Source organism: Populus alba, chromosome 14, assembly GCF_005239225.2.
Source record: "Populus alba chromosome 14, ASM523922v2, whole genome shotgun sequence".
Classification (NCBI taxonomy): Eukaryota; Viridiplantae; Streptophyta; class Magnoliopsida; order Malpighiales; family Salicaceae; genus Populus; species Populus alba.
Window position 1 is genome coordinate 7,668,484 of NC_133297.1, and position 27,054 is coordinate 7,695,537.

The 27,054-nt window shown below is 32.4% G+C and overlaps 3 protein-coding genes across 5 annotated transcripts; all 3 read right to left on the reverse strand.

Moving 5' to 3' along the window:
• Positions 1 to 236: 236 nt before the first annotated feature.
• LOC118041509 (aspartyl protease family protein 2) lies at positions 237 to 1,981 on the reverse strand. Its single transcript, XM_035048883.2, has one exon. The coding sequence runs from the start codon at positions 1,925 to 1,927 to the stop codon at positions 410 to 412; it is 1,518 nt and encodes a 505-aa protein (XP_034904774.1). The 5' UTR covers positions 1,928 to 1,981; the 3' UTR covers positions 237 to 409.
• A 7,000-nt stretch (positions 1,982 to 8,981) lies between these two features.
• Positions 8,982 to 10,784, reverse strand: LOC118041508 (cyclic pyranopterin monophosphate synthase, mitochondrial). 3 transcript variants are annotated; one of them, XM_035048882.2, is made up of 3 exons: positions 10,558 to 10,784; positions 10,134 to 10,300; positions 8,982 to 9,865 (listed from the first exon to the last, which is right to left on the reverse strand). In XM_035048882.2, the coding sequence occupies exons 2-3, from the start codon at positions 10,233 to 10,235 to the stop codon at positions 9,221 to 9,223; spliced, it is 747 nt and encodes a 248-aa protein (XP_034904773.1). In that variant the 5' UTR covers positions 10,236 to 10,300; positions 10,558 to 10,784; the 3' UTR covers positions 8,982 to 9,220. The 3 variants fall into 3 exon arrangements, with proteins under 3 accessions (XP_034904773.1, XP_034904772.1, XP_073260454.1); XM_035048881.2 differs by having other exon boundaries at positions 10,134 to 10,262; positions 10,558 to 10,783; XM_073404353.1 differs by lacking the exon at positions 10,558 to 10,784 and having other exon boundaries at positions 10,134 to 10,546.
• A 7,692-nt stretch (positions 10,785 to 18,476) lies between these two features.
• Positions 18,477 to 21,196, reverse strand: LOC118041239 (transcription factor MTB1). Its single transcript, XM_035048490.2, has 2 exons — positions 20,912 to 21,196; positions 18,477 to 20,609 (listed from the first exon to the last, which is right to left on the reverse strand). Exon 2 carries the CDS (start codon positions 20,605 to 20,607, stop codon positions 18,745 to 18,747), a length of 1,863 nt encoding a protein of 620 aa, XP_034904381.1. The 5' UTR covers positions 20,608 to 20,609; positions 20,912 to 21,196; the 3' UTR covers positions 18,477 to 18,744.
• Positions 21,197 to 27,054: the final 5,858 nt, after the last annotated feature.

Consider the following 27,054-nt stretch of genomic DNA (forward strand, 5'->3'; position numbering starts at 1 on the left):
AAACACCCTTAAAATCCAAAAAAAATTTATTCATTTAATTCTTTTCCAAAACGTTTTTTTAATAAAACACATTAATGTTTCGACAGAGATCCAAATTGATCCAACATTGCTGAGTAATGGATAGTTTTTTTTGTTTGGTCAAGTTTTTGACCACTTACAAGTAATCAATAGTTATCCGAATAGCCATGCAACAACCATAAAACATTAAAACGTACATCATCCCCAATTCTGCCTGATTAATTTATATATCTCCCCTCTTTCTTTACTTATATTGAAAAATCAAGAAAAGATATTTTTATGACACCCATAATTTAGAGAGAGAAATAAAAGGGCAGGGAAAGAGCTTTATCCCTTGCCAAAAAAAAAAAAAAAAACCAGTACCCTTAAACCAAAAGCACGCATTACAAACTCAAGCGCATCCACGGGGAGCGAATCCGACCCGTGAGGTCGCCACGTCATACACAACCCGGAAACCTTGTTGTTGGATATTTCCAATTATTGACAATCCACTCGCTGTACCTGCAAACGCAAAGCAAAAACTCCCGCTATTATCCACTGGTATCAAATAGTTCGACGCCGGCAATGACACGTCAGCACCTCTAAAATGTAAAGCCACCGTTGGCACCTTCACCTCTGTCTTCCCAGACAAATCAAAACATGTGTCAAACAACGAGAATTCCGGTGCCCGTTTCAAATTGGATGCTCCGACCCGGAAAGCATCACGTAGAGCCACATAAGCGGCCCGGGTCAGTCGGGTCACTGACGTACCCGAATCAATTATAACGCCGCCGTTCCCTGTAGAGTCGAGTTTGAATAAAGAAGCTGAGATCCCAGAAACACGCGTCCCACCGACACTAATCCCGAGAAGCTCAACATAATAAAAGGTGTCTAATTTCGGGTTCGACAACAATGGAGTGAACCGGGCGGTTCTTGAAATAGCCGAGTCACCGAAAACTATAGAAGACGGTCTAGAAGAAGCAGACCGGTCTACCAGACAGTAAGAAAACTTGCTGCTGAACCGGCGACCGATTTGTGAAGGGAAGGATAATCTTCCCCTACCGAGTCCCAGCAATCCAGCAGCACCAACAAAAAGGCCCTCATTGTCATGCCCACAACCAAGCAACACACGACCAACTCTGGTTCCTCTGAACGTCAGCGTTTCGGTTGAGAACTCACCAACAGTGAACGACCCGTCTCCGTAAGAGACTTGATACAGACATGTCTGTTTTTTCGTGCTGCAACCTGGAAAATCAAGTCTCCTACACAAGGGTGACCCACAGGGGATATTAGCGAAGGACCTGGATTTAGTCGGGTCAAAAACTGGGTCGGTTTGAGAGTAACACTTTTTGCATGGAGCACACTGGATCCAGACGATGTCGCTTCCAGTGTCAAGCACCATGTAGACATATCTTGCTGGGGTCCCTACACCAAGGCGCGTGAAGTACTCTCCACTCCCTTGAGCGAGCCCTGAGATTACAGAACTACTGAACCCAGGGCCGCGCGCACGCGTCAGGTTTCTACCGCCAACGGTTGCCGCAAGGGAAATTAAAGATTTGACACGTGCTGCATCACGTGCAAGTCTCGAGTTGAAGAGATCTTGTGATGATTTGTCCGAAGACAAGGCATCTATGTGGTGTAACTGTACGGAGAGGAAAGTGGTGGCGGAACTGGAGGGTTCTGACGTTGTTCGGTCGGTGAAGGTTTGGGTTCCGGGTTCGGTGTCGGCCCACGAGATAGTTGGTTTGTTAGGAAGGGGGTTGAGGGTTAGGGTTTGGAACTGCAGTGAAGTGGAGAGAGTGGTGGTGGTGGTGGATAGGGAAAGGAAAATGCAGGCGAAGGATAAAAGGAGAGTGGAGGCATTTCTTGTTTTTCCTTCCATTGAATAATAGAGTAAAATGAGATGGGATACACTGAGAGGTGTTTGCATAAGTGAGAGAGTATAAATAATCGGGAGTGCTGTCAAAAGGGCTATCAGCTTTGTCGGGGACCTAGCTTCCTTTTTTTTTTCCTTCTGTTTTTTTCTTCCATCATTTTCTAATTTCTATTTTCTACACAAAAATCACAATTGTGATTGCTAATATCAGTACACGACGGGCCTCTTGATAAATATAAAGAATTTAATAGTTAGATCGTTTTTTTTTTAGCTTGAAAAGGGTGTTTGACATTTGCCGTGTTTTTGAAGTTTTTTGAGATTTTTTTAGTTTTATTTTTTTATTTTAAAATTATTTTGATATATTAATATATAAAATAAATTTAAAAAATAATAAATGAAATTTATTTTAATAATTAAAAAATAACATTTACTATACTTTTTAACATGCACAAAATAGAGTTTCTTTTCTACTTTCTACGGTCTAACTTAATTTAAAAATTAAATATAATCTTTTAAAAAATTATACAGACAAAGTCAAATAAAAAAATATTAATAAATAATATTAATTGAAACATAAATTTAACGGTGAAATATCCGAAAGTTAGTTTGCTTTTGTCGGGTGAAAGTTGGGCTAGGATTAACGGTGGTTATTGCTAGACATATAGGATAATATCCTATGATACTCGAGAATTGAGGTCACCCCTTGTGACTTGGCGGTGAACTGTAGTTATCCTCCCGCCGCCTCGCGTGGCCGCGCCCAATACGTTTTTAAACAAAGTTATTTTTTATGCACTGTTTATTTATTGAAAAATAATTTTTTTAAAATAATTTATTTAAAAAATAAATTTTTATTTGATGTTTGGTAGTATTATAAAAAATAAGTTGAAAAATATTTTTTAATATTTGGTTATATCATAGAAAATAAACTGAAAAATAAATTATTAATATATTTTTTCTAAGTTTATTAAAACAATGAGAAATAAATTTTATAAATTAAAAATTTGAATGAAAATAGAATTTTTTTTTTAAATCTAATTTCATAAATTATCTCAAATAAAATAAATAAAAATTAAAATAATAAAGATCAAATCTAATAGATAAAAAAATTGAAAGATGATGAAATTTAAAAAAATACAACTTTATAAATTATTTTTTTAAAAAATAAATAACATTTAAAAAAATAAAAACCAAATCTCATAGATAAAAAATTTCAATTAAAAAAATAATAAGAGAAAAGCAAATAACAATCATAAAAATAAGGACTAAAATTGATATAAAAATCAAATTAAATCAAATTCTAAGAGATGAAATTGAAAAAAAAAATCAAAATAAAATATATAGCAATCAAAAGTTTGAGGATCAAATTTAATATAATCAGCAAATAACATGAAATTTCTAATTTTTTCATAACTTTTGGAAAGTATTTTCTGGCCAAAATGAAAAGAAAACACTTTCTTGAAAACCAAGCCAAATCTTTTTTTGATTGAAAAGTGTTTTCCGTTGACCATTAATAACAAACAAATACAAAAAAGTTTAGAAAGTGGTTTCTAGAAAACCACTTTTCGTGAAACCAACGGGACCTATGTTAATGGTAGATTTACACGGAGTGTTTTATTATTTGTAAATGTATTTAAATAACTAATTTTATCTTTTAAAATTTTATTCTTAATATCATCACATCAAAATAAATAAATAAAAACATTAAAAAAATTTAAAAATAAAAAAAATTCAAATTTTCATAAAACATGATCTAAGCCACGAAAACAAAAAAGGTCTATATATTAAGGTACGATTGAAATTGTGTGTTTGTTCTGATAATAGTTTGTGAAAGCATAAGTTAACGAATATACTCTATAGTTTTATCCTAGTTTCAATGAAAACTCTCTTTTAAAACCTTGATTTTTTAAATATATTTTTAAATAATAATAATAAAAGCTATTATAATACTAAATATATATTAAATTAAATTGAAAGTTTTTGTACTAAAACTCTCTATCTTTCCTTTTAAAAAACACTATAATTTATAATATTTTTTAAATTTATTTTTCAAATCACAACATTAAAAACTATTACAATAACAGGCATACATTAAATGAGCTCGGAACTTCTTGTTTCATATTCTGAGAGCACAAAAATCCATTTTAAAACTATTCAAGATAAATTTATTCTACGATAGGTTTCTATTCTGGTGTGACAAGCGGCATGGACGAACTATTAGTGCAGGAGTTTGATTAAGAAGTTTTAAAAAGAAGGGGCGTCGAAAACAAAATCAATAGCATAGGGACCTCCGATCTTATTAGCCCGTCAGTAATGCTCTTATTTACCCTGCTCTCCAATCAACTGCACCAAACTCCAGGCAGGGTATGGTTATATATATATATATATATATATATATATATATATATATATTTCAAATGGGGATGGATTAAATTTTGAGTTTTTTTTTTTAAATTAAATTATATATATATATATATATATATATATTTAAATATTTTTTTAAAAATTCTCTATTTAGTCCTTGAACTTTTATTTTGTATGATTTAGCTTTTTTAAATTTAAATTAGCACTCAATTATATATTTTCTTGGGAGAAAGGGTTGGATTAAAAGTTAAAGAGCTGAAATAAAAAAACAGGTGAAATATGTGGTGACTTTGAAATGTATCTTGAAAGTTTATTTTTGTCCCCTATTTTTTTGCCTCTCAAGTAATCGATCCCTTTAATTTTTAAAACTTTATTTTTGGTATCAAAATTGATTTTCCTTGTTTTTTAGTTTTTTTTTTTTGGTGGGAGGAGAGAAAAGGACTCATTAGGTTCTGATGTAGAAAGAAAAAGTTATTGTCAGCGACGATTCTGACCACTAAAACGATCAATTTTTATATCAAATAATTTCATATGATAAGAGGAGTTCAAAAAAATGCTTAAAAAACAGGTCTGAGCTTGAGAATATTTTTAGTTTTTGGGTTGATTTTGGCTTTTGAGGCTTTTTTGTGTTTCTTTGAGATCATGAATTGATTTAACAAGGTTCTTAAGGTTTTTTTTATTTTGAAGTGTTTTGGATCAAAAATAGGTTTTTGGATTAAAACAAAATGAATCTTGTTTTTAGCACCATAAGGACTGAAATCTAGGAATTTAGATGATGCTTCATCAATTGACGAAGCATCAATTTTTTCAAAAGAAATTTGAGCCCATTAACCTAAAAATGACCTACGCATGGATCATTTCTTGATGGGCCTGGTGCCTGTCTTATTAGGCCCAGTAACACCCAACCTCATTCGATTCTATTTTTTTTCTTTTGATTTTTTAATTAATACTTTTTTTATATGTCCTTTTTACATAATTTTTAAGTTTATGATTTAATTAATACATTTTCTCTGTGATTGTTTATGGTTTATTTAACATTTTTAAAATGGCGATAATTTTATAATAATATTGGGTGAATTTAATTTTTTAGGAGGTTAGTATGATTTATTTGTATTTTTTAAAAAATATTTTATATAGATTAAACTTATTTTAAAAAATTGAATTTTTTTTATTTTTTTATAATATTTTTTCCTTTTATTTTATTCAATAAATTTTGTGTGTCGATTTTTGTTACAAAACTATTTTAATAACCAAATTCATTAAATACAACTAGATAAAATGATCCGTGTTGCGATGTTAAATATCTTGATTTATAATTATCGTTCAATCTTTGTAGTTTGTTTTTATTTATCATCAATTGTTTTTTGAATTATCTCAATTTTATGACCTAAAAAACACAATAAATATATAATCTAGACATATCTCATGTTTAGGTCACGAGTTTCATGTGTTAGCCTAACTTTGCCTAGTGCAATATTTTTTTTATTTGTTATTGTTACTTTATTTTTTTATCATATTATTAAATTAATCAAGATTTAACCTGGTTATCAAATTTTTCTTACCTATTTAAAAACATAATCATCTTTCTAATTTTTATTTTTTGGGTTATTTTTTTTTGTCCAACTCACAACGTCGTGCAGGTCACCAATCTTTTTAAGAACAAAAACAAGTTTATTAAAATCATAGACACACTCAAATAATTTTTTTTTTCTAATTTATAAGCTAAAACTTACACTAAGATCACAAACATTTTATTTAATCAGCACAAAGCATTTTAACATTACAAATCATTTTTAAATAATTAAATCAACCAAACAAGCATGTAACTCATGAATCTTAATACAATGTCCAATTAAACTACAAACCAAACACAAAAATAGGGTTACACATGTTGTTAGTGTTTAAGATCTTAAAAATCAACCTTCAATAATGGAGTAGGAGTGACACTGAAAGTAGCTGGAAGTCGACAGTGATAGTGGTACGTGGCACATCAACATCACACGCAAGAGAACTACCATGACTGTTTGCATATTTTCCCATATACTAGCTAGTGAGGTCTGGTAGTGTAGTCTCACATCGCTAAAGATGGGAGAGCAAACGGGTTGAAGTTTCATGCCTTTCTCTCTCGACTTTTAACCAAATCTCTCTCTCTCTCTCTCTCTCTCTCTCATTTTTGGTTTTTCTTATTCCTTCTCTTGATTATCTTCAATAAAAGGTTACCATGGTTTGTGTTTAGTTTGTATGTTGATAGCTCCTGAGAGGTTTTAGGGAGACTGTAAGCTTGTGTGTGTTTTAAGGGAAAACAATGTTTTTTTATTGGATAGAGGGAGAGGTTTTTTCGTTTGCTCTTCTTTTTGAATATTTAATTGCGAAAATATATCCTTTTTCCGTAAATCTATTAATAGATCAAAACTAATTAACGTGGGAAACAGATCCAGTAACGCAAAACATGTCCACTTGACCCAACCAAACCCCACTTTTGTCGAATTCATACAAGAGTGACTTTCCCATGTTCTCATTGAGTATAATATAGAGGTAACCAACAAAAGCATACAAGACAGTATTGACGAGACTTTCATGTGCTCACGCTTTTCATAGAACTGGAGCTTCTTGTATTCGTGTTCTTCCCCTGTCTAGCTTTCCTTTCTCTTTATTCTCTGTTTTTTTATTATTATTATTTATATGAGTATTTGATTTATTTTACATGTAACTCGATTAATTTTACAAATCCTAAAATTAACGATTATATAAACTTTTAGTAATTTTAAAATTTATAAAACTTTAATTAATAACCTTTAAAAAATAAATCTAGAATCTATAAATTTAAGTTTATAAAATTTCCCTTTATTCTTGTCATCTGATCCGCTAGCTTGTCTTCCTTTTCATGGCCCTTTCACAAATATCAGGTGCACTCACCATTTAAGAGTATCTAGCGTGGCAATACTGGGTCATACACGGCAAGTTTTAGGGACGCAAGCAGACACTTTCCCACCTTTGATCCATAACTTTAAGAGCTTGATGAGTTATTTTGATGATAGGACATGTATGTGAACATGGTCCTCAATGAATGTACATAAAGAATTATGAGGATATATCCGTACTAGATGCACAAACGGCTAACGACAAAAAAAATAAAAATGGAGCTGTCTGGGGATGTTAGGCTAGTTGTGTGCACAAAAGATGCACCCAGGTCCCGGGCATCTAAATGTCCAAAATATTCTTGTAACGTGATTGCATATTCACAAATAATCAAACCAACACCCCTCTCAGTGCCGACTGCCGACCCCTTCATCTACGAAAATCTTCTATTCGTTGGATACCACGAAAATCTTAGCCATAGCCACGGCGCTCCATGGTAAATAAGTAGCAGTAGGTATGGTAGCTGTGATACAGTTGCAATGACAAGCTCGCCTACTGGTGCAAAATGGCCCTCTCTCTCCACCCAGGTCAAACTTGGTGATATTATTCAAACAAAAGAAAAGGACCTTGCGATAACATCCTTTCCCTTTTTCCCTTTCTATAGGTGAGAATGAAAAGGGAGAGAGGACAAAAAAGATGGCCGGGAAAATAAAAGGAGGGAGTGAAGACAAAAGAGATGACAAGGGAAGCTCCATTCCAAGAGGGTGGCTAAAACCCGCTGCCAGAAAAAGGGCTCCGTTGTAAGATGGCTTAACAAAATAGCAAGCTGAGGCGAGCAATAAGTGTATCTTTTGCAGAAATTGCGGGCGACGCCCGTAAACACTCTCAGGGGCAAGAACTTACCAAAAGCGTAAAACAAAAGTACAAGGAAAGAAGACTCAAAAGTAAAGATTTGGTTTCGATGTGGCTTCCAATGCTACCGCAAAGCAAATCAATAATTGGAGCGAAGATATTTATCTTCAGGGAATAATGCTGATACTGAACGTATCAGTAGGTTGGCTCTCTTAAAAGCTTCTTGCTAAATAATCTATCTTCTCCGGCCAATTCATCATCATCATCACCTTGTTGTTAGGTTGTTTCATTGAACTTCTTTCAATTGCTATTTGATAAATCTAGTTTTTGATCCAGTCGGTCCATATGAAACTGGGGTTGGATGCCAACAGCCAAACCTACCTGAGAAGGCAGGCTTCATTCCATCTTCTAGGCCTGGGATGCCAAACCACCACATGTGCTTCTTCTTCTTTTCTTTTCACACTTGACCTTACAAATTAAAAACTTCTAATAACTAATTAAATCAGAAAAACCTTAATGTGCCAAATTGCACCTTTTATCTTTGCATGGATTATAATTCTCCAACTAGTACCTTAGTTAGTGACTGTCAATTCTTCTATAGCCTCTTAGATTCAGAGAAGGCTCGCCAAACTCAAGTTTGATTCTGCATACAGATCTGCTAATTGACAACCATAACTACCTTGCTGTCTCCTGCAGCTCTAGGATCTATAATTTTCGTCAGCTGCATCATGCAAGTTTTCGGCATTCATTTCTCTCTCCTTTTCTAGTTGCTTAATAGTAAATGATCCAATGTATTGTAGCTCAACTTCTTTATGAAAGTAGGCTGAGATATATAGATAGCAAAACCCTTCCATTAACAAGCAGTAAAAACTAGAGGGGCTATGGAACAAGTAAAGTTGCGTTTAGAACCACGAGGATGCAGTTTTAAATATTGAAAGCAGTCCCTTCACACAGAAGAGCTTAAAGGATAATATTGCTTCCAAACTCTCTTCCAGAGCCCACTTTGGTGTTACCCTAGTTACCTTTTCCTAATATGTAGAATTAAGGCAAATATGATTAAAAAGCTTGTCCTTGGCATGTGCAACAGCTTATTGACATACAAAAGGTGCACTATACTACAAATTCTAACATTAAATATAAAATATCAAACTAATCTTTGACGATAAACATTTCATTTGATCATCAACTTCCTTGAAAAACAAAGGAGCACTTTAATGCAATAACCTTCATGTCATTTGGCAATACCAACAGCACATTCTTCAATCAAACATGCCACTACTCCCTGGACCAGTCCCCGCTCTTACCACCAGTTTTACGCTCAAGCCGCACATCTGTCATCTGAATTTCCTTAGAAGCGGCCTTGCACATATCATAAACAGTTAGGCCAGCAACCGTCACTGCCATCATTGCCTCCATCTCAACCCCAGTTTTCCCAGATGAAGCAGCTTCCCCTTCAATTTTGACACTGTGATCATCCGGATTCAGCACTAGATCAACACGAACATGGGTTAGCATGATATTGTGGCATAATGGGATAAAGCTACTAGTATGCTTTGCTCCATTTATGCCAGCAATTTTGGCCACGGTAAGGACATCGCCTTTGGCCATTTGGTTGGCTAAGACCATATCAAACACCTTCTTGCCAAGAATTACTTTGCAACTAGCAATAGCAATTCTCTTAGTGTTTTCTTTTGGAGACACATCCACCATTTGGGCCTCTCCTGCACTTCCAATGTGACTTAGCCCAACAGCGTTATGATTCATTTTTTGATGTGCAAATTGGGATTCTTGAGACCTGCTAAAATTTTCACTACTAGAACTGGCGAGTCCATGAGGTTTTAAACGGGATTCTCCAACCGCTTGATTGCTAGAACCAGCAAGTTCACTTGGAGGACATTCACCAAAGACTGATTCCATTTCCTGAAACAAGCATTGGTGTATAAGAAAGAAAGATTGTGTAGCAAAAGTAATGAGTAATTCTCTTGAGGGAGACTGAGATTAATATCGAAATGCATTAACTATGTTTTTCTAGATGATTGAAGATTTTCATTATCAAAGGAAAAGAGTAGGTGCGCAGCCTACTACAAGAACATTACAGAGGGATATAACCCTGAACAACTGGGACAGCAGATGATTTACACCTGACAGATTAACAAAATCCCAAAACAGATGGTGACAGAACCTTTACCTTATTCATTTCTTCAATGACACTTGAAATATCATAAGTTTTGTCAGTACTAAAGAACCTTCTCGAGTGGGGCAAGGCCACTGCAGCTCGGCGAAGAAACATGACAAACAGAGCTCAATTTCGGCCCTACTGTTGCCAGGGAACAGAAAAAAACACTCAAACTTTGCCTGGTCAGAATATCATCAAATTATTTGAAACAAAATAAAAAAGAAAAGGAAGGAAAAAATCATTCTATATCTAACAGAGTTATTAGCATAGTTTATGCAATATTTTCAAGTATAAAGTCACGTAAGACTCAAATAAGCACGCTGCGTGAATATTTGTGCAACCAGGGTCTCGTTCAGGCATTTGTACAAACAGGTGACAAGCATAAAACTTTTGTAAGACCAGCAGAGTTGAAAGGGAATTTAGGTGTATTTCGTACCTTCGAAGAGCGATGGTTTGCGCAGTATGTGCTGATGTGGAACAACAAGTTCTATCTTGATTCGATGTCAGGAGTGCACTGTAGCTTGCTTTTGGTAATTCTATCAAGATTCTATTTCGTTTGTCGAGTTCGACCACATTTCAGGGCCGAAGTTGGCTTGCCGGTTAAAAAAAACGGGCGGGTTCTTTGGACTTTGATTTTTTTTATTAAATTTGTCTAAATATTGTCAAATTGGATTCGATTAGTCTTTCAAATTTCATTAATTAGTCGTTATTGATCCCTCTTAACTTTATATATAAATTAAGCAGAAACAAGATATCAAATTCAAAAGGTACTAAAAATCAATATTTGCTGTGAATTTTGAAAATAATCACGAGGGGTGTAAATTAATTGATCAAGTTTTAGATTTGCTTACTAGAAATCATCAGTTCAAGTTTTATAAATCTCAGGACCACTGAAAGATTACATGGTTGTTAATTTCAGAATTTATAAAATTACTCGAGATACGTACAAGTTGGTCAAACACCTACTGAAAATTATAAATACACTGAAATACAATTTCTAAATATTAAATATTTTAATACACACTATTTTATTAATATTTACTTTTAAAAATCTCATTTCCTTTCGGATATCTTTCCCAAACTAGATTCAACTAACATTCCACATTCATCCGAAAAAAAAAAAAAAAAAACTTCAAAATTTCTCCACTTCTGCATATGCTTGATAAGTTACTAATTTTTTCTTTCAAAACTATGATTTATCTTGCAAATCTTTAACTCTATCTCACTATTACTATCAAAACCCTATGAAAAACCATAATTATACAAATCCTAGTTTTTAATTTAGATGGGGAAATTGGAGTAGGCTAACGTTTAATTACTTTAGGGTTTGGGGAAACAAATAATTTTTTAGGGTTTGGGTAAGCAATATTTCTTTTATTTATTTAGTAGGAGTTAATGTTAATATAATAATATATATTTAAATATTTATTATATTTAGAAATTATAATTTGCAAAGGGATGATGGTGATTTAGTGACAGTTTAATATCTATTTCATTTAGTTTCATAACTAGATAGTATGTGCTACACAGCGGACAAGTCAAATTTTTTATAGTATAAAAAAAAATCAAGGCTATGAAAATATAAATCAACCTAGGTTAACTTTATTAATTTGTGAGCCATGACATGAGAGTGAAATAACCTGTATATAAAAAAAAAAAAAGATAAAAAAACTACAAAGTTCAAGGTTTAATAACTTAATGTCAAATAATGAAACATAAAAAAATCAAAAAATAATATCAAAGAAAAAAATCCGAGTCAATTAGGGTTAATTTAAGTAAAAAAACCACCTGCGATATGATATCGAGATAAAAAAATAAACTCCAAAAAAAACCCAACAAAAAAGACCAAGTTCAATAAAAAAAACATTAAAAAAAAACTCAAACTAATCTGAGTTAACTTGACAAACTTGCGCTCAAGATAACCTCACAGAAAGAAAAATAAAAACATGACAAAGCTCAATGATCAATAATTTAATGTCAAATGATGAGACTAAAAAAAATCAATTTCATAAAAAAAAAATCAAGAAAAAAAATCTAAGTCAAGCCGAGTTAATTTGACTAGCTTGCCACCAACAATATGAGATCAAGATAAAAAAAAAAAAAGAAAAAAAAAAAGAGATTTTCAAAAGAAGAACCTAACAAAAAAGACCAAAGTTAAATAAAAAAAATATTAAAAAAAAAAAACCAAGCTAACCTAGGTTAACTTTCACTCGGGATAACCCTGCAAAACAAAACAAAAAAAAATCACAAAACTTAAGAGTCAATAATCTAATGCCAAAAGAATGAAATTGTAAAAAAAAAATCAACATTTTTAAAAAAACTAGAGGAGGGATCTTTCACCCAATAGCGAAGGATTTGAACCAATTTTTCTAGATTGATGGGGTATGGTATTAGTCCATGTTGCAGATAATTTAAATGTGTGAATTTGTCCTCTAAAAAAAGAAATATTGAATGAATTGATCGTAAATTATGAGATTTTACTATTTCTGATCATTCTAAAGAGGATACTAATAATAAGGAAAATGAAATTTACATAATAACTTCAAACCACTCCAATATTATTTGAAAATACAAATTTTTGTTATACCTGAGAAAAAAAACTTGAGCAAACTCAACTAACTTGTTGCTTAGAATATGAGATTAGGATAATATAACAAAAAAAGAAAGTGGAACAAATACTAGAGTTCAAGGCCTAATAACCAAGATTTTAAATGATGAATTTAAAAAATAAAATCAATTTTTCATAAAAGTACAAAACAAAAAACTCAAATTGGAGTCGGGTCATGAGACATGATTACCCTATAGAAAGACATACATGAAAAATAATAAAGTAAGATTTCCGATCACAAAACAATTTAAAATCCAAACAATATGGATTAAATTTAGTATAAAAACTAAATGAAAGAAAATAATTAGGGACTCAATAGAAAAAAAATAATTAAAAAATAATAAAAATATAGTAATTAAAAGAATGAGGATCCAAACTAAATAAATAAAATAAAATAAGATGTTGAGGGATAAAATTGAAAAAAAAAAAAGATAAGAAAATTGCAATTAAAAGATTGAGGACCAAATTTGGATAAGAAATAAATGGAATAAAATGACGAGGGATGAAATTAAAAAAAAAAATCAATCAAGGAAATGTTAAAAAATATATATAAAAAATCAATTAAAAGAATGAGAATTAAATTAGATACAAAAAATAAATTAAATTAAATTTTCAAGGATGAAATTGAAAAAAAAAATCTAAAATTAAAAAAGTATAAAAAGTAAAACAAATGGTAATAAAAAAAACAAGGACCAAAATTAATAAAAATACAAACTAAAGATTGTTTTTTTGGAGGGGCTTGTGCGGATTTCAAGGCCAAGAGAGAGGGACAAAAAAGTATACTCGAGGCTAATAGTGCCTCCGCCACAAGCATGTGTTACACTGCTGGAAAGAGAATAATATGCAATTCCTAGTGCCACCTTAGATAGTGGGATTTGTTAACCGGACAGCCTCGCACATTTGCCAACAATTTTTTTAATATTAATTAATTTATTAAAATTAAAAATAGACCTTTACGCCTAAAAACACAAACTAAAAAAAAAAAAAAGATTCCCTTGTAATGTTTCTATTGTCATAATGGTACACTGATGACTTTTAGGTTTTTTTTGTAAAACAACAAATTTGCTCAAAAAGCTAAACCAAAAAGACATCGAAATCATTTGGGAACGTGGTTGAAACCGCGTTTCCAAAAAAATTAATTTTTTTTATTAAAATTTAATATAGTTTGTATGTTTTGGATCGTTTTGATGTATTGATGTCAAAAATAATTTTAAAAAAATAAAAAAAACATCATTGGCATTTATTTCGACACGTAAAATTATTTGAAAAGCAACCACTACCACACTACCAAACATACTCGTAGTGTTTTTCACTAGTTAGCTTGCAATAGCTTTTAGAAAATATTAGGGAGAATGGTAATATTTGCTTTTTAAATTTTTTTTATTTGAAAATTTATTAAAATAATATTTTTTGTAAAAAAATTATTTTTTATTTTAACATATCAGAATAATAAAAAAAACATAAAAAAGTAATTTTATATAAATAAATCAATCAATGTTTTTGGAAAATACAGTTTCAAATGCCAAACAATGTCATAATAAGAAGTTCACAAAGAAATTTTAAAAATAAATAAATTGAACGGAACTGAAAATAACATTGATGAAGTAAAAAAAAGGGGGCTATTTTATCATTAATTTTGTTTTTGAAATTGTTTTTCACTATCTCAGCTCCACTGTCAGGAAAAAAAAAAAAGAACCGTGGTTTTACAAGATATATATATACACACCTGTCCTGAAATTAGCTGTCCAAAAAATCAATTTTGTTACAGACACAAAACAAAGCCTGTCTTTATTTCATAATTATTATTTTGCTTCAATATTATAGTATTTTTTACTTCTTATTCTTATAACATTATAGACTAATACTTGAAATAAAATATAAATAAAAAACATATAAAAAAAAGAAACACGAAACTTACTTGCTTATAGAACGATGCAAATAAATTTAAACAAAACAATTGTGAATTGACAGCACAACTGAACAAATAATTAGATTAGCTCGTAGTCGTAGGTCTAGCCCACGCCACTATTTGAATAGGTTCGTGGGCCTAAATGAATTGGGCTAAAGCAAGCTAACGGACTATTCATAAACGAGTTTTAAGGTTAGGTTAGAATTGACTTGTTAATCTTGTCGAACAAGCTTCAGTTTAAACACCTCGATTTATCTGCATGAGTAATTAGGAATGAGGTGAAAATTATATTTATAAAAATTTTGAATTTTTTTTTTGAAATAATTTTTTTTTTTATGTTTTTAGATTATTTTGATGTGTCATGTTAAAAATAATTTTTTAAAAAATAAAAAAAAAATATTTTTAATATATTTTTAAACAAAAAATATTTTGAAGAGTAACTATATTAAACCAATATCATTTATTTTTTTAAAATTAATAGAGTGAGTGTAGCCCATGAGAAGCTGACTTTATGATGTTTTTGTTTTGTCTGATGTCCTGGTCACTGATTTAACAGCATCCATAACCTCTTTTAATTCAAAATTCTTAGATTTTTTTATTTCTTTTAAAATAATGGTATCGCACGAGTATTATTTTTTTGACATTTTAAAAAAATAACCCGGATCACAGTGTAGCTCATGCCATCTAACTATTAATCACCAAGATATATAAATAAGCCTAAACAACTCGTGTTATGCGTGAATGAATTCCATGGCCTTTCGTGGGCCTGCAGATTCTGCACCGCAATATTGCTTACTCAGCAACATCCTAGTCACATTGTTCATAGAAAATGCACCAAGCACTTCCCTCAACCTCACGGGCTTTTCTGTTTGAGACAAGGCCCATACATCTGGGACCAGATATTGGGCCTCACCAGCACGGTGATCTGCAATGGACTCGAGCCTCTTTTTTTATCACACAAAGAAGCTACGTCCTTATGAGGCTGTTGACCCAGCTGAAGAAGGTTGCCGAATACACACACACACAAGACCTCAATGACAAACGGCTTAAAAGGTAACCACAAACTTTTTATAGCAGATGGTAACTAAATTAACGGTCTGACGGAAAAATATTGTGAAGCTGGACTTTTTATTAAAACCTATAATACGGGCCTTTATAATTTCCACTTCTTATCAGGCTTAAGCCCTTTATTTTCATGGGCCCATGCCCTGTGGATGCGAGCTTCTGGACTTGGACAGAAAATCCCCTCCAAGCCCATAAAGAATAGGTCAAATATCAAAGAAATTTCGGCAAGGGTGTAGCTAGTTAACCTTTATTGGTCCAGTTGATGATTTCAGGTCTCGCAAAACTTAACGTGCAATTTATTTATTTTAAAATTAAAGGGTTTGAATTTAAGACTTTTTAAAAGAATTAAACACCAAATTTTTTGAAAAAATAAATATCTTTTTAGTTGATTTTATTTTTTAATTCATTATTACTAGCATTTTCTAGTTACAGTATTTCCATGTTTTAAATCTCTGAAAATAAATACAATTTGATCCCTTAAGTTTTCAGTTTGTATACATTGGTCCCTATAGTTTTAGATATTTACATTTCACTCCTAAGATTTTATTTTTATTATGTATCACCCTTTGCATGTTGAGAGGTAAAAAGAAAGCTATTGGAAAAGTAAGATGAGAGAGAGAGATTTTGACTTCACAAAAAAATATCAATTATTTTGTATTGGAGAGAATTCAATGGAGGTATTTTTATTTTGAATCATGCTAGAAAAAAAAAAAAAAAAAAACTAGTGGATTCAATAACTATAAGCGTACATTAGCTTTCTAATAAAAAACGCATAGAGGACACTAAACTATAGTATAGTATAATTAATATACTATGAACATGCTTATCAAACCTAATATACAGCTAGCTTTGTCCCCATATATAGATGGAGGAGGGCATGCATTGACCATTGAATTGTTGCTTCGAATTAGTAGAAAAAATTGTTCGCACTTCGCACACCTTTCCTAGCTGAATCGGTCAGCCATCACAACTCACAAGCCCCACCCAAAACAGCAATACGCGGCTGTACTGAAAGTTTTTCGGATTTGACCACAGCGTGGCATGTTTTTCTGCCTCTTCGCGTACTCGGAAGCCTCGTCCCACCTTGTGTGGATCATTCAACTCCTACCAAAAGCAGAGGGAGAAGTTTGAAAACAACTTAATATGAGGACCCGATGAATTGACATGAAGCTTTAAAGGAGTTGAATGAGATATGGGTGTAAAAGCTAAAGGCTAATTCAATGTATGGCCTTATGTTTCAGGCCTTCACGAATCTGAAATCGTCCCTCTCCTTTAAATCCGTGTGACCATAGGAGAAGAAAATAATAAAAATAAACCAAGCACATGGTGTTCTTCTTTTTCTTTTTTTCCTTGCTGTTATTACTACAACGTGCCTGCCTGCCTGCCTGCCTCGGTGCTTCGAGATTGAAGCCTTGTTTTCTTCGTATAAATTGAACAGTGAAATGGGTTTCTTTCAATACTAATATTCAACCCACACGCAAAGACTTGAATGATTGAATCGCCCTCATGCCCACACGAATTTGACACGGGTTCTTGGGGCTTGCAAATCGAGAGAAAATGGCAGTAGTATCTACCCTGTAACCCTGTTATTGTCACGCTTTTCTGGGTGCGTTATTTCAAAGTCACGAGTTTTACTCTTTTTTTTAAGGGCACACATGCACCACATGATTTTTGTCATCACTTCTCTATTGGTCGAACCTGCTCACGGGCTCTCTGATCATCAATTTTCAATTTTGTATTGCAATGGCATGATGATGGTTTATCACCACCTACTACTTTATTAGAGTCCTGGGTTGCGTTGTACGCGCGACAAGTCCCTGTGCTCTTGTAATTTAGTTTCTTTGTTTGTTTTTTTATTTTATTTTATTCGACTTCTTTTCTGCCAGTGTTGGAGATACCTCAAAGGCTTTATTGAAAGAGGGAGATAAAGGGATGGCCTAGAATTTGAGAACAGGATCTATTCTTTCCTCCTTTTCATGTGCATCTAAAGAAGCTTCACTTGATTGTCAAGACAACAGGGAAAAGTGATGAAAAGAAAAATGAACTAGGAATCTCTTACAGTTCCACTGCATGTCCTGTTTTTCATTAAAAGAAGACAGACTTGAGCATTTCTTTAAGCAACGAAACAAGAAGGTTGAGGCACAGAAGCACAGCAAATGCCACCCACTTGTATGATTAGAACATCTGGATCCATTTTCACGAAGCTTTACTCTTGCCCTTATGATAAGAAATGGTCCCCAGTTGCAAGCTTTTTAACATTTTATTCAAACCACAAAACTTATAACGAGCTTCAATTTCTGAAGGAGATTTATCTGGAACGGCAATCGCAACATGGGATGTCTTTATTAGCTGCTATTCAATTTTTCCACCAATTACGTCAACATTTGATGATAGAGAATTGCTTGAAACATACAAACACGTTTCCTTCAAAATGGTAAATCTCAAACGGAACATGCGACAATCTTGAGTTGAGAGTCATTGATCACCACCTCCAGGACCTTCCACGCTACTAAATCAAAAACCTGCCACACATAAACCTCCTGGATAAAAGATAATTTTATTGCAGCGAGGGCAAGAAAATGAATTGCCTCGTAGAAGACGTGGCTTAAGAGTAGCAGACTCGCGAATTTTACAACTTGACTGAAATAGCTTGCATTGAGTTCATCTGAAACAAGCACCACTGACAAAAAATATAGCCATGCGATGATAGTGCGCATTGCATGGAAATGAACGAAAGAATTAAACAACTAAACATAAAAACAAAACAAGTATATCAGCTAAATAACCAACAATGATACAGTTGGTTAAGACTTAGAAATGTAATTCATCTGGCAAGAATACTTCCTTGTAACAAAATATGTATACTATAAACAATCACAGAAAATTTGCTGCCCTACTTGGTCAATAGGTAGTTATTTTTCTACTTCTAGCCAGCTCTTTTTAAGATCCCTTGCGGTATATCAAAACCACTGAAGAAGCTTTCAAAAGGGTTCTTCACTACATATACGCCTATGGACTATATGTCAACCTTAATTCTCAAACTACCCAGTCGATGATAATGAGTGTAATGAGCTGGATTCACGGGAAAATGCTGCCATCAGCTTTTCCTTTGTTAGCTGCTCGGATCCTTGAGACTTGATCACAAATGTATGAAATACAGTGTCATTTGCAGCAGAAAGTTTTGACTCAACAACAGTGATTTGTGCTTCTTTGAATGCTTGAATCACTCTTGATGCAGGATGTGAATCCAACGGACAACTCACTCTTACCATCAACTCATCATGGGAAGCTTGAATGTCGACATCTGGAGCTTGATTGTGACTTTCTCCATTTGTGTTAGCATCCAAAGCCGATGCATCTCTCGAAATGCTCCCCGACTTTTCCCTTTCAGCTTCCATTACCTTGAGCTTTGCTTGAAGCTCATTGATGTAAGAAATAGCATCTCCCAACAATGAAGCCTTGTCCATCTTGGAAATATTGGGCACAACAGCTCGTAATGCATAGAACCGCTGGTTAAGCTTCTCTCGCCGCTGCCTCTCTGCCTCAACATGATTGAGGGGTTCTTCTCTTCCATTTGCTGGCTTCCTGCCTCGTTTACGAGGCTTCCGATCATCTGCCATGCCTGGCCGTTCTTCCTTGCATGAAGCTTCAACATCAGAATGCTCAGATTCTGCACTAAGTGGTTTGCCAATCACAGAAGGCCCCGAAGAGGCTCCTGAAAAATCAATTTGCATTTGCACCTGCTTTTGAGGTTGGTAATGGTTAAGCCTAAACTCCTCCCTAACCCCATTAACCAGCTCTTGTAGATTATTTGCTGTGGCTTGTGAACCATAAACATCACCTGGGGTCCCTTGTTTCATACCAAAACTCTGTGCCCAACCAGAACCATGAAGGCCATTTTGAGCACCAGGTAATGCAAGCCTAGTACCATTCTGGTAAACATTCCATGATGGTCTCTCTTCCATTTTTCTGACGACAAGTTTCTCCCTAAAGCCAGGACCATGACCATGACCATGACCATGATTTGAGTTCAAATCCTGACCAAAAATCTTCGGAACTCCAACTCTCTCCACAATCCCAAAATTTGAAAATGGGGAATTCTCATCTTTCTTTTCACTCACAGCAGGCATGGCTGCTGCTGCTGCAGCCATTGGCTTGGCTCTGATACTTGAATTCCGAGTGGAAAACCATGACCTTATTGATTGAACCATTTCTATACTTTCAGGAACAGATCTCACTGACCCTAATTCAACAACGCCAACATCGGTAGCCACCAACACAATTGTCTGAAACCCCGCAGACTTTGCAAGAAATGACCTCACACAATAATCAGGCCCTGGTTTCAAAGCATCAGAGATCCACATATGCTTCCCGGAGGCATAACACTTTCCTGGACCACCTTCTCCATGGGGAAAGGAGAAATACATGGAGGCCAAAAAGAACATCTCAGTATCAGTAACCTGGTCCAATCCCAAGGCATAATTATCCTCGTCTGATTCTCCAAACAACGTCTGCAGCTTCTGAATAACTCTCTTTCTCATCCTCTGCTGAGTCTCATCCTCATGGCGTATATTGAGAATTCTAGTGACCTCAGATTCTTCACCTTCTCTAGGCTCCCTGCAAGACCCATCTCCCCAACCAAGAACCCAGTCACCAGACTTGGAACATGAAATCTGCCAAAAAATGGCATAGTTCCAGCTGAAATTGGAGGCGTTGGGGCGGTCCACAAGATCAGAGAGCTTATTTTGCAAACTCTCATCACCACACATAGCCATTAACAGATTCTGATTAGCTACAGAATTTGATAGCAAGTAATTAAAAGCTTTAGTGCCTAAAACAGCAGCAACCATGGTCTTATCTTCATCGTTCCATGCCCCACCTCCCACACCCAGCTCAATCTTCATTTCTAGGACACCCAAAACTGAAACTTCAAACTACCGACTAAACACAAAGCTTCAAACTTTATTACCCAGAATCAAATCTTGGTACTGAACCCCCTAGTTTCTATAATAGATAGGGACTAAAATCTAATGCATTTAGCAAAATAAAACAAGCCCACATGTTTTCTCTCGTACAATACTATATGCATAAATTCAGATCTCAGGAACTCAATAAGTTAAAATAGCAAAAATAACAAGTTGCAAGGAAAACCCAGAAAAAGTAAAGTAGATTGATGCAAAGAAGAGACAATTGAAAGAAAATACACACCGGTTGCGTCAGGCAAATTGGGATAATGAGACAACAATTGGGGTAAGGTAGCAGGATGGTATTTATTCTCAGGTGGTATAAGTTTTCCAGGTAAAGGGACAGGTTTATAAAAAAAAAAAATCCCGGAAAGCAAGCAGAAAATTTGTTAAATATTTCAGAAACAATAAGGAATGGGAAAAAAGGAAAGGAAAGGCTTTTTCTCTCTTTAGAGCCAAAGGGTGGAAAATGAGAGAGAGAGAGAGAGAGAGAGAGAGAGAGAGGGGAGTGGATTTGCAGTTTGGTGTTCTGCCCTCTTAGTCCTTAACTGCATAAGTGGACCATGGTTAAGTATAGATTGGATTCAAAAAAGTAACCATGGTTAAATGCATGATTAAATAAAAGAAACCTAAAATTTAATAGTATTTTGATTGAGAGATGAAAATAAAAACAAAGAAAGAATTGTTGGAGGTTGAGAGATAGTCGGCAACGATTTTGTGGAGCTTGTTTGTTGGTCTAATAAAAGCAGTAAACAGTAGGCTCACCTGGAAACCCTTTACAAAAACCCTTGTTTACACACACTTTCTTTTTTTCCAGACATCAAGGTTAGATTCCATGTTGCGGTAAACAGTGGCGGACACCCGATCAGCTTTAACACTTGTTATGTTCTTCTTCTTCTTTCTTAACACAAATCACATTTGTTAACCATTGTCCTAAATTATTGGGATCCACTGGTTTTTCTTACTGTTTGCGGCCCGCTACTTATTTGCCGTAACATAATTTGCATTTTATTATTTCTTCTCTTTTTTTATTTTCATTTCGAAGGTGATATCTTAGAATAATTTCCATGTGTTAAAAACAAATCTGTTTTTCAATTATGAGGATTTTACGCCCCCATAGACCGACCTCAAGTTTGAAATCTGGAGATATCGGGATATTTTTAAAAAATATTCTTTTAATTTATTAACTTTAATATATTTTAGAATAAAAATCACTCTAAAAAAAACATAAAAAAAAAAAAAAACTCTCTATCGTCATAGAGAGAAGTGGCATGGAAGATGAATGAATTGCAGTTGGAGTTGTAGTTGTATGCGGAAAAAATCTAACTAGAAATAAAAATCTGCAACTCATTGACTTCCCTTGGCAGGTGGGAAGGAAAAATTCTGACAGCGTTGCTAATCGTTTCCAATTGTTGCTTAACTTGCTTTAACTCTGTTTATTTTTGTATATTTAAAAATATTTAAAAAAATTAATATTTTTAAAATTAATATTTTTTTAATATCTTCGAATTATTTTTATATTAAAAGTAATTTTTAAAAAATAAAAAAATATTATTTTAATTTATTTTTAAATAAAAAATACTTTTAAAAAAATCAATAACTACATTTTTAAATATGCTCAGATTCATCTTGTTCTTCCTTGGTTTGTTTTTCTTCTCTAATACTTGTCAGTATTTTGATTTGAGTGATGCTGTGCACTATTTTAGTATTTAGAAGTCCATTAGTACTTACTGCTCTGCATTCCATTCATTTAACTTCAGCCATATATTTTTTTTTATTAATATATCACATTAAAGTTTATATAATTTTTAGTTTCCTGATGGCATATTGCTTTCTAATTTACAATCTCATCAACTTTAATTTTGTATATATAATTTAATTTGAATGGATGAATTATGGAGTGGTGATTACTCGTGAAATATAAAAGTTATTTCTGTAATTCTAAACATGAGAAAAGATAATGAGAAAATTATTTTAAAAATATATGTGAAGTAGTCAATTAGTGAGACTCGTTATTAAAACCATCATCAAATGACTTGGATCGTACATGTTTTAGGTGATTTTCTTCTTTTTTGGTCACATTTCACGTTTTTAATATGTTAGATCACTCTTGAAAACATGCACCACGTTAAATTAATTAACAAGTAAGAGAAAATTATATTTAATATTTGGTATTGGGGTAACTTTAGTGGTTGGGGTTTAAAAAAATAAATTATGTGTTGATTAATTAAATAATTTTAAAATTATAATCAAGATAAAATACTAATTTGTATTGTTGCTTAACTTTTAAAAGTGAAAGGTGGCTCTATTTAAATATTTATTATTTTTCATTTTAAAAGTTAAAAAAAGTATGAAAATCGGTATTCTATGAGATATAATGCACATGAATCTTAACAACCCTAAAGAAATCTTAATAACAAATATATAGAGCCTACATGATCTTAATTAAATTATGCAGTATTTTATATTTTAAAAACAACTACATGATGTTTTTATTCTTTTTTTTTTATTTAACACATATTATTTAATAGATTTCTTGTGTCAGTCAAAACAGTCATTAAATTCTATAATATTCCTAATTATTTTTAAAAGACCCTATATTGATATATTAATTATAGTTTCATTTTTCCTCTTAAATTGCTTGATCTTTTCTTTTTTTCTCAGTTAAAAATCACATTTTCGAGCTGTTTATTTAGTTAACAAATTCTTTAAAAAAAAAAAAAATCCTGGCACAGCAAGTAACAAGCGACCTTGGGGCGCCCACTTGCCACTGTGTAATAATTCTGAAAGATGAAAAAGGAGTCCGTGTGCAGTGTCAGAGTCCCTTAAATAGATCGGATAGTTGCTATTTATAGAAACACCCCCACCACCAGAACGGACGGCATTCGAGTTGGAGGGCTTTTTCCAATAACGTTACCACTTTTCCCTTTATTTTGCTGTGGTGGTACTGGATTTCTCCTTTCCTTTTTCTTTTTCTTTTTGTTTCTTTTAAGTTTCATGAATCTACAAAGAGGACTCCATCTTCTTGAAGCTTGAGATGTTTCCTCGGAAACCTCGCACTTAAATCAAAGAAGATACAAGTGTGGGATCTTAGGATTATTTAAAGAGAAATTTTATATTATTTCATCAATAATTTCTGGTGATTACTTCACTCAAATATTAAATAGAGAATAGAGAATTTTAAAAAATCGTTTCTCATTGTAAGCATAAATACTCAAATCATTTTTTTTAAATCTATTCTTCTATTGTTATCAAAACCGGTCAATCTAATGAACCAATCATTAAGCTAATTTAATTTTTTAATTGAATCATTTAAATAATTGACTTGGCTAAATTCATTATGAATTAACCAAAACAAATACTCAATCCAATCACACTAATTCATAAATAACATATTATTTATAGATAATATATTATTCATCGTTCTAAAATTAGTGCACAGAATCTAAACAAAACCTCCTATGTTATATTTATCAGCAAATCAATAAAATATTTTTTTTTGAGTTAGTCGACTTTATCAATTAAATGCTGATCCAATCCAATAACTTGATCAATAATCCATCATCTTTCTCGGGTCAAAGTGAAGTTCAATTCTAATAATATTGTTATTTATTTAATTTGTATTCCATCTCTCTTTTTTAAAAATAAATCCAAGAAATAACTCTTTAAATAATATTAAAAAAATCCCATCATTTAATGTGTACCAAGAGACATGCCATAGTCCCCAATAATCCAAAAAAAGAAAGATACGATCTCCACTCTCATTCAATTCAAATGTTACTTCGATTTTGTTTTAAAGTAGTTTACTTTCCCTTTTTTCATTTACGAGCAATGCTAGTTTTGTTAAAGTTATGCATTTGATTTTTTAGAAAGTAAATTCCAAACGAATATTCGATAAAACTGGTTTCATTCTTTCTTTATGTTTATTTATTTATTTATTTATTTATTTTTGTTAACAAATGGTATCTTGGGTTATTTTTCTAAATCATCAAAACAAATTCCTCTCATGTATTTCACCAGAAGTGACTCTACCTGCTGAAATTAAATTCTTGAAGATAATTTTCACCAGCAAAGCGTTCACAAATTCCTCTCATGGAATACCCTAAATATATAATTAATACGGCAGCAAAAATATTAATCCTACCATCCCAGATGGTGCACGTACGTTCTAGGATCAAAAAAATCTGTTCCATGCTTCAGTCGATGTTTGGATTTAGTTTTCTCGTGTGATTTTCGATAAATCTTTTTTTTAAAAGGAAATTCCTCAAACATGATATTTATTCAACTAATATTAGCATTTTTCTTTCATTTTAATGCCTTTATATCGTGCACGCAGACTTTCTATTTAATTAATCGGGTGGTGTATGGTTATATTTTCAGAATAAAATGGATTGGGATAATAGGAACAATAACATGTTTGGTTGGAAAAATAAAAATAGATTTATCTTCACAATAATTAAAGTGATATTTTATATTTTAAAAATATAAGATATATGTAGGATATATTTAAAGGATAATATTTTTTATTTGTTATCCTTAACATTTGTAAAAAATTTATAATTTTAAAATCATTCAACTAAGTTATGTAAAAATAAAATAATTATTATCATGATTTTTAAATATAAATTAAAAGTTTGCTTGAAACAAGGCTAGAGTCATGGGATAGAAGTGTCAATCCAAATTGATTTTTTTCTAAAATAATAAAAAAAACTTCTTTTTGATCAAAAAAATCTCAAGAAAAAAGTCAATGGATTTTAGCTCGAGTTAACCTGAGTTCTTTAATCGGGTCATGCCAGATCAGTTCTCTTTTTTATATATTTATTAAACAGGGGGTGATTTAGTCTCGGGTTCCAAGTTGATACTAAGCTTTGTTTTATAAGTAGGTTTATTATATTATTATTAATAATTTAAACACTTAATACACACTAAAAAAATATTTGTTTTCTTAAATATACAAATTAGAAAATAATTCATATTAAAAGTAATATATATTTTTTTATATTTTATCTTATCTCATTTATTCTCAATTAAACTTGATATAAAAATAAGTATCTCACAATCAAATATAATTTTATCTTTACGTTTTTATTTTATTTTACCTATCCTATTTATACTTATCTTCGTCCTTTTTCTGTTTCGCAAATCAAATATTATCTTAAGAAACCATGTCTTCAAAACGTGCGCAGTGACCACGGATCTGAAAGCTTATCTCTTTTCAAGGCTCGTGAGTACTGACAGTATTCTGGAGCACGCGGAGCATGTATTGTATTGAACCACCCAGAAAGCAAAGAGGCCCGACTACGGTGGGTCCTACCGTTCAAGTAGCCGGGTTAACACTTGACAAAAATATATCCGCACACGACAGTATTAACCCACAATCATGTTTCCATCAAACGGAAATGAACCAATCGTTGAGGTTGCGTCGCTTTGGCCATCGATCCTGATACTGAAAGTTAACCAAAAAGAAATCCTAGGAGACTTATAATTTCTTGACAAGTTTGAGGTTTGAAGGTGTTTAGAAGTATAGCAGTTGTTAGTTTTTAAAGTGTTTTTTTTTTAGAAATATATTAAAATATTTTTTATATAATTTTTAAAAATTATTTTTAATATTAGTATATTAAAATTATATAAAAACATTAAAAAAAATAAATTAAAAAATAATGATATTTTTAAAATAAAAAAATAAACATGGCAACATTTTATCCTGTCTGTTATGCTGAACAAAATTGAGTAGAATCTAAGAATAATAAAGGTTGAAAGCGATACAAAGCCAAAGTCTAATCGTGGGCTCATTCATTTATCGTGTAAAGTGTAATTATAACTCAGTCTCTATAGTTAACAAAACCAGCCGTTTAGCCCTTATGATCTTGAAAAACTATATATTTAATCTCCATACTCTTAAATTCGTTTATAATTTAATAGTTTTTGCCCCTTTCGTGTTATTTTAAATCTACTTTGTTTTTCAATTTTCTAAATAGGAAAAAAAAGAAGATGATGCGAAAAGATAGCATTTTTTGAAATAAAAAGCTACCAAGTTCAGCATAATCAACATTAATCAAATAAATAATTAATTTTTTTTTTTTTTTTTTTGTGATATTGGTGACATTGCAGACATGAACAGACCTGTAACGGGCCACAAGGCTCACAACAACCAGTCAATCATGTCCCTTCGTGAAATTACGAAATGATCCATATTCGACATGTTGTGCAACTATTAAATTATTGGAAAACCGTGATGGGGGGGGGGGGGGGGGGGGTCACTGTTTATTTTCGTATAAAAAAACAAAACGCTTATTGTACCTTTTCGACCATGCCAATCTCTGATGATAGAATTCCACACAGATTGATCATCAAAAACTTTGTAGCCATGCATCAATGCACGTCAAA